The 7,431-nt window shown below is 44.9% G+C and overlaps 1 protein-coding gene and 1 long non-coding RNA gene across 2 annotated transcripts in view; one reads left to right on the forward strand and one right to left on the reverse strand.

Annotated features, from left to right (window-relative positions):
* shank3b (SH3 and multiple ankyrin repeat domains 3b) overlaps nucleotides 1-7,431 on the forward strand; it is a 35,524-nt gene that overhangs the window by 12,182 nt on the left and 15,911 nt on the right. Inside the window, exons 2-17 of the mRNA XM_014986160.2 lie at nucleotides 360-531; nucleotides 671-874; nucleotides 1,311-1,382; nucleotides 1,464-1,572; nucleotides 1,909-2,060; nucleotides 2,139-2,268; nucleotides 2,432-2,469; nucleotides 2,580-2,696; nucleotides 2,783-2,860; nucleotides 3,304-3,370; nucleotides 4,132-4,354; nucleotides 4,424-4,599; nucleotides 5,536-5,649; nucleotides 5,731-5,806; nucleotides 6,176-6,258; nucleotides 7,234-7,358. Coding sequence (XP_014841646.2) covers nucleotides 364-531; nucleotides 671-874; nucleotides 1,311-1,382; nucleotides 1,464-1,572; nucleotides 1,909-2,060; nucleotides 2,139-2,268; nucleotides 2,432-2,469; nucleotides 2,580-2,696; nucleotides 2,783-2,860; nucleotides 3,304-3,370; nucleotides 4,132-4,354; nucleotides 4,424-4,599; nucleotides 5,536-5,649; nucleotides 5,731-5,806; nucleotides 6,176-6,258; nucleotides 7,234-7,358 — 1,932 coding nt within the window. The 5' untranslated portion in view covers nucleotides 360-363. The remainder of the gene's footprint in view (nucleotides 1-359; nucleotides 532-670; nucleotides 875-1,310; nucleotides 1,383-1,463; nucleotides 1,573-1,908; nucleotides 2,061-2,138; nucleotides 2,269-2,431; nucleotides 2,470-2,579; nucleotides 2,697-2,782; nucleotides 2,861-3,303; nucleotides 3,371-4,131; nucleotides 4,355-4,423; nucleotides 4,600-5,535; nucleotides 5,650-5,730; nucleotides 5,807-6,175; nucleotides 6,259-7,233; nucleotides 7,359-7,431) is intronic.
* On the reverse strand, nucleotides 6,088-7,305 carry LOC106917313 (uncharacterized). The gene is made up of 2 exons (XR_001418171.2): nucleotides 7,217-7,305; nucleotides 6,088-6,252 (listed from the first exon to the last, which is right to left on the reverse strand). It is a non-coding gene; the product is annotated as an uncharacterized LOC106917313 (long non-coding RNA).

A 7,431-nucleotide genomic window follows, 5' to 3' on the forward strand; every position in this document is an offset into this window, starting at 1 on the left:
TTACATTTACTTGAGTAACTTTTTGGAGAAATTGTATTTTTAGGATATTTGTGCTACACGACTTTCTACTTGAGTAAAATGTCTAGATTTTCTACCCACTGAATGAAAAACGAACATATTTTAACCAGAAATTCAGCAAACACAGACACACATTTGCAGTTTTTGTTGTTTTATATTGAAATAAAAACTTATTTGGGAAAATTTTTATTTCACCTGATTTTGTTATTTTGTATTTATGGTATTTATTCATTTTTTATTCAGTTTGGTCTTTAAAATACCTTTTCATTAAATTTTTTTGTCAACATGTGACATGTTCATTTCAAACTGTAAATAAATAAAGTTTTTCCTCCGACCTCCAGCCACATGCCTCTGAGTCCGACCGCTGACACCAAACATGATCGCCCGCGGCAACAGGCGGTTACTAACGGCAACCCAACAGGCTCTGCTGTCGCCAGGGACGACGACGGGGAGGACCCGCCCTCTGGAAACAGCGTCGTGGTCCGAATCGGGATCCCGGACCTGCAGCAGACGGTAACGCGCGCACAGGGCGCCAGCGCGGACCGAAGCGTGGATCATGAAACACAACACAAACCTGTCTGTGTGTCCGTCCTGTCTCTTTCTCTGTCCGTCCCCCCCTGTCTGTCTGTTTCTCTGGCTCCGGCTCTCTCAGAAGTGTTTGCGGTTGGACCCAGAGTTACCAGTTTGGACCAGTAAGCAGAGGGTTCTGGTGACGTTGACACAGTCTCTGTCGGATGTTTTGAACTATGGTCTCTTCCAGCCGGCGTTCAACGGCCGAGCCGGAAAGTTTCTGGACGAGGAGCGCCTGCTGAAGGAGTATCCTCTGCCCAACATCACTCCCATCCCGTATCTGGAGGTAAACCAGACTCACCATCACCAGCTTTTCCCTTAAATATAAAATTAAAGTCACGTGAAGAAACTTGTTCATGCAATAAGTCACTGAAATAAAGGCAGCGACAGATGCAAATATAATTCAGCTAATCAGAATTTAAATGAAGACTTAAACCGTCAGTTGCTGATAACGAGCAGATAAACTGATTAAATAAATCCAGGTTTATTGTATTTTGACCAAATGAGTGAAAGTTTAAGGAGTGTAAGAAATTTCTGGGGTCAAACGTCTGCTTGAAAGCAGCGTTGTGATTGTTCTCAGATTTAAAATGTCAGAAATTTTTCATCAGACAGTTCAGTGAATCTCTGGGGAAAGAACTCAGTTCAGTTCCCTGGTTCTGCTGCTTAACGAGGATCCGTTAATTAACTCTGGTTTCATGATCCGCTCTCTCTTTCGGTTTCAGTTTCGCTATAAGAGACGAGTTTACACTCAGAGCTACGTTGATGACAAACAGCTGGCAAAGCTTCACACTAAGGTAGCAACCGGCCCGGACAGTGACTTGTGGCTGCGTTTGTTGCCATGGTGACTGTTCAAACCGAATGTTTTTGTGTTTCAGGCCAATCTGAAGCGATTCATGGAACATGTTCACCAGAAGAATGCAGAGAAAGTGGCCAAATGGTTGGAGAAAGGCCTGGACCCGAACTTCCACGACTCGGACAGCGGAGGTGAGCCGGACCGTCTGTCCACCGCCCCGTTATAAATAAAGCTTTAAATAGAACGGAAATCTTTCCACTTGGTTTTAGTTGATTAACATTTTAATTGAATGTTTCTTAATTTTTCATTCTGATTCATATGTATATGCAAATATGAAAAAAGTAGTTTCCGTACAGTTTTTGTTTGTCATTTTATGATTTTATTTTGATTATTCAACAGAAACAAAATCTAGAAATTTGTTAGAAAACATAAATTCTCTGGATTCTCAGCTTTTTTCTGTCCGATCTATGTCGGTGTTGGGTCGACCCGGTTCTGATTGCTAACAGACTCTCTCCCTGCTCCCCCAGAGTGCCCTTTGACCCTGGCTGTCCAGCTGGAGGACAGCTGTGAGCTCATCAAGGTTCTGCGCAGCGGCGGGGCCCACCTGGACTTCAGAACCAGAGATGGCATCACGGCTCTGCACCGGGCCGTTCTGTGCAGGAACAGCGCCGCCCTGACGGTGAGTCCACCTGCCCGGTCCCGACCCGACCCGGTCCCGACCCGACCCGACCTCTGACCCTGTGCTTTGATTCCACAGACACTTCTGGACCTCGGCGCGTCGCCGGACTACAAGGACAGCAGAGGCCTGACGCCGCTCTACCACTCTGCCATGGTGGGCGGCGCCCCCTACTGCTGTGAGCTGCTGCTGCAGGACCACGCCACCATTGGTGAGTGTGTGTGTGTGTGTGTGTGCGTGCGTGCGTGCGTGTGTGTGTGTGTGTGTGTGAGGGAATGACCTCTGTGCTGCTTAAACACCATCAGTGATGATTTATCTGTGAAAAAACAAAAAGCACTTTGTCGCTGAAAGAGTTCTCGTTGCCATGGTTACAGGGATCACTGATGAGAACGGGTGGCAGGAAATCCACCAGGTGACACACACACTCACACACACACACTCTCTCTCATTGCTCCACTGATGACTGGTTCTGTTCAGTTCTGATTCCCTGTGTGTGGGCGTGTTTTTTTTTTTGGTGTTCAGGCGTGTCGCTATGGCAACGTGCAGCACTTGGAGCACCTGCTGTTCTACGGCGCCGACATGAGTTCCCAGAATGCCTCAGGAAACACGGCGCTGCACCTGTGTGCCTTGTACAACCAGGTAGCGCACACACACACGTGCACACATAGGTGTGTGTGTGAGCTGGTCACATGGCCGTGTTGACATGTCTGGTGTCGGTTCTGCAGGACAGCTGCGCCCGGGTTCTGCTGTTCAGAGGAGCCAACAAGGACATAAAGAACTACAACAACCAGACAGCCTTTCAGGTGAAAACAAGACAGAAAATATACATTTATATGTGTTCAGGTCATTCTTACTGAAAAACATACATAAATCACTTTTATTGGAAAATGAATATATATGTTTAACTTTTATTGAATTTTTCTCTTTTTCAATAAAAGTGACCCAAATCTTCCTTTTGCTCAGAATTTACAAAAAAACAACAACCTGTTTTTAATGAAGACATTTAAATATGTCATAACATTGAAATATAATAAAAATAATTTTATTGGGGGGAAAAAAAATAAAATAAAATAAATATATATATATATATTGTCCTGTGGATCTGAGGAAACCCAACCAGGCAGATAAAATAAATACAGAAGGAAACTGCTAAAATAATGCCTGGTTAATGATGATCAATTTTAGAATAGATTTATTTGTAATAAACGTGTAATCTCTTCACTAACAGTTAATCATCTGTGTTCAGGTGGCGATCATCGCTGGGAACTTTGATTTGGCTGAAATCATCAAGATCCACAAAACTTCTGATGTTGGTGAGTTTAAACAATTCAGTCAGGCTGGAAAAAACACCCAGATTAATTATCGCTTAAAGAAACTTCCTGGTTTAATTTCACATTTCCAACAGCTCCGCAGAACTAAATGGCAACAGAACGTTTAAAAGTTTTATCAGGTTAACAGAGTTTGAATTGGTCCTTTTTATGGTTGTTAAACAGAATCTAATTCAATATGGCGGCATGTTAGGGACATGCTAGGTAGAAAAAAACAAAATAAGAAGAATATGTTTCTGTCAAAAACTGAAAGTTTGAGGATTTTATAGCAAAACCAAGGAAATTTCTGAGTTTGAAAAGTTTAACATTTGCTAGAAAAAATTATTTTTTCTAGCAAATTTTTCACTTCAAACTCAGAAATTTTTGTTTTTTTTTCTAAAACATTTCTAATTCTCAAAAATTTTTGGCATAAATTTACTCCTTTTTATTTATTTTTTTTATTTTATGAATACACCTAGTGGCCCTAATGCTGTTTTAATATGATGAAGGCTTTTCAGCTGCTTTCCACTTGGTTTCATTTGAGAACCTGAACATTTTAAATGAATATTTCTTAATTCTTCACTCAGGTAAATACAAACAATAAGCAATATAAAATTTAAAAAAAATATAAACTTAACTGTGAGTTTATAGTCAGAAATTTGAATATGAAATATAATTACTTATAAAATCTAAAATGAACCGTCTGTGGCGTTTGTCCTGCTGGCGCCGCTGCTGAGGTGAACTCTGTGTGTCTTCATGTGTCCAAGTAGTTCCCTTCAGAGAAACCCCATCCTATACCAAGCGCCGCCGGGTCGGCGCCACCAGAACCCCGGCCGGGAACGGCCTGTCGTCTCCTCGCTCTCTGATTCGCTCGGCCAGCGACAACGCCCTGGAAAGCCCCGCCTCCTCGCCCGGCCCCTCCCTCCAGAGCCTGGAGACGCATCACGACTCGCACACTCACTCCCTGAGACGCCACCCGCGCCGCCTCAGGTACGCCCCGCTGCACCCGCACCGTGCTGCGGTCCGACCAGCGCCTCTTACCGGTGTGTCGCCCCGCAGCCCCGGTGGGGGGGGCCACACGGAGACCAGCCCGCCCTCCTCTCCCCCCCACACGCCGCAGATGAGGAAGAGGAGGCTCTACAGTGCTGTGCCGGGGCGCACCTTCATCGCCACACGGTCCCACGTCCCCCAGGGGCCCGGAGAGATCCAGCTGCACCGGGGCGAGCGGGTCAAAGGTCAGTGGGAGACAAAGTGCTCAACTCCTAGTACTTTAGTACAAAACACTTCCAGGAACTTTGTAGCTGATGGCCATCTTGGTAGGAGCTGTAACCGACTGTCATGGCAACAGTAAACGATCTCAAAACAACAGTTTTATCATTGATCATTGATAACTTCTGGGACAATTTACCTCCAGTATAATGTGTTATTGTGACCAGTTTTAGTACTCCACCCACCTCTGTGTGATGCTATATAAATATCAGTGATAATTGCTGAGGCAGCTACTGCCAAACTAGGAGAATTAGCTTAGCTAATGTAGCTTTTATCTGCCAGCTAAAACGGACATGTAGCCTACGTGTTTGTTACTCCATGTTCTCACGCTGGGAGTCACCAAAGCCTCATTATTCGCCTGAAGAGTTCCTACGTCCTTTATAATCCGGTTAAACACTGATTGGATGCATCCATGGTGCAGCACTCTTCCTGTTCTCTAAGTAGTGAACGTTAATCAGCTTGTCCACATCACCTCACGTTTCTCTATCTCATTCGGGTCGATCCTGACAGCAGCCATTTTGTTTTTCTACATTTCCTTTTTGTTGGGCTGGAAGCCATGATGGCTCAGTGGTGCACAGCAATCCCTGTTCAGAACTATTTATCGATATTCATTGTCTAATGTTATTTACCACAAATACATTTTACTGAGTCAAAACTTTACTGAAGTTAAAGTACTTTAAGTATTCAAAAGTACAAATTACACTCTGAGTGTTTCTACAGAACTTTGTAACTTGCTGAAACTGCCTGACATGTAGAACCACTCTGCTACAAAAGCTCTACGCCGCTAATATTTGTCTTTGAATTGTAGTGCAGTGAAAGTCATAACTTTCCAACAACTAAATACTAAAGTAAAGTTACTCAGTTACTGTCTGGACCGGTTCTGACCCAGTTTGTGTCTGCAGTGCTGTCGATCGGCGAAGGAGGCTTCTGGGAGGGAACGGTGAAGGGCAGAACCGGCTGGTTTCCTGCCGACTGCGTCGAGGAAGTCCAGATGAGACAATACGACCCGCGACTGGGTAAGGACCTGATGACCCCTGACCTCTGCTGGTCCCCATCCCCTTCCCAGCAGCCTCCAACATGTGATGTCTATGTTTCAGAGACGAGAGAGGACCGAACGAAGCGGCTGTTCAGACACTACACCGTGGGCTCCTACGACAACTACACCTCCTACAGGTGAGTCTTTTCCAACTCATACCTAGCACACATTAGACCTGCTTTGAGTCATTGTGGTTCTGTGGAGTATTTCTGAGCAGTCAGTGTGTTCACTGATTTCCATCTTAGTGATGATTATTGTTCTGGTCAGAACTTAAAGTTCAAACCAACTTTAGTCTAAACGGTTTCTGATCGTTAGCATCAATCCCCCCAACAGGGAAGATGCTGCCTGCGCTTAAATACTCCACATAACCATATTATCCCCTTGAAATTAAAATGGAAGAACAAATTGTAAAGTGACCTTCGAAGTTGAGGCAGTCATTTATTTACTGAACAGTAATCTGGATTACCAAATAATCTCTGTTTTCTCCAATCTGCATCTGGTTCCAGCGACTACGTGATCGAGGAGAAGACGGCTGTGCTGCAGAAGAGAGAAAGCGAAGGATTCGGCTTCGTCCTGCGAGGAGCTAAAGGTAGAAACGGAGGAGTGGTGGGTGGTTGGATGAAGAAACCAACAAAGATATTTTAATCTGAAACCTAGAGAGGAAAACTCCTCGCTGTGTTGTTGCATAACAGCCACAGAGCTGTGATCACATGGCAGCACTGGTTTCCAGTCACTGCTGGGAAGCTGTTGATTAGCTGCTAAACTCCTACAGTAGAGTTAATACTGAAGTTACTAAAACAGCAACAGGAAGAATATGTTCTTTTACATTCAGTCATTTCCAGATCGTCACTAAATCAAACTTCCTGGTTTTTGCTGGTTGAACTGCAGTTTCAGAGTCTGTGTACCAGCATGGAGAAGAGCTATGGGGGAATTATTCTGCCATAAGTCGAGAGAGCAAACAGGATTTCATGTCTTTCTTCTCCTTGTGCTTACACTTAGTCTCTGCTCGCTTACGAAACATGGAACCACGTTTTAGCACAGTCGCCTGGCAACCTCTCAGCCAATAGAATGAAAGAGTTGTACTGGGTGTGCCTGTGTGGCTACTATCCATAGTAGCAACCTGTGCCACCCACTGGATGTAGGGAGAAACAACGTCAGCTTTCTGATCCGATGTTGAGTGTAACATGGAGCAGAACGCTGATGTTGTTTCTCCCTCTATCCAGTGGGTGGCGCTGGTTGCTACTATGGATAGTAGCCACACAGGCACACCTGCGAGAAGGAAACAAACGCACCCAGTACAACTCGTTCATTCTATTGGTTGAGAGGTTGCCAGGCGACTGTGCCAAAAGGCGTTTCCAAAAGCAAGCAGAGACTACGTGTGAGCGCGAAGAGAAGTTTTGAGAAGAAAGATATGAATTCCTGTTTTCAGACATAATATGTGCGCTCTCGGATTATGGCAGAAAAATTCCTCCATAAAACTGCAGCTTAAACAGCAAAAACCAGGAAGTGCAGGAAGGTAAATACCCTGCGCTGTAGAGTTTACTGACCTTTGACCTTTATCCAGCTGAGACGCCCATCGAGGAGTTTGCGCCCACGCCAGCGTTTCCTGCTCTGCAGTACCTGGAATCCGTGGATCAGGGGGGCGTGGCCTGGAGGGCGGGGCTAAGGACCGGAGACTTCCTGATAGAGGTGAGAGGTCGCTGATCCTCCAGTCGAATTTAAACTGTTCCTCAGATTGACCTCTGACCTCTGCTGTGTGAAG

The sequence above is a fragment of the Poecilia mexicana genome, unplaced genomic scaffold, assembly GCF_051168715.1.
Source record: "Poecilia mexicana isolate PSO_F unplaced genomic scaffold, ASM5116871v1 scaffold_23, whole genome shotgun sequence".
Classification (NCBI taxonomy): Eukaryota; Metazoa; Chordata; class Actinopteri; order Cyprinodontiformes; family Poeciliidae; genus Poecilia; species Poecilia mexicana.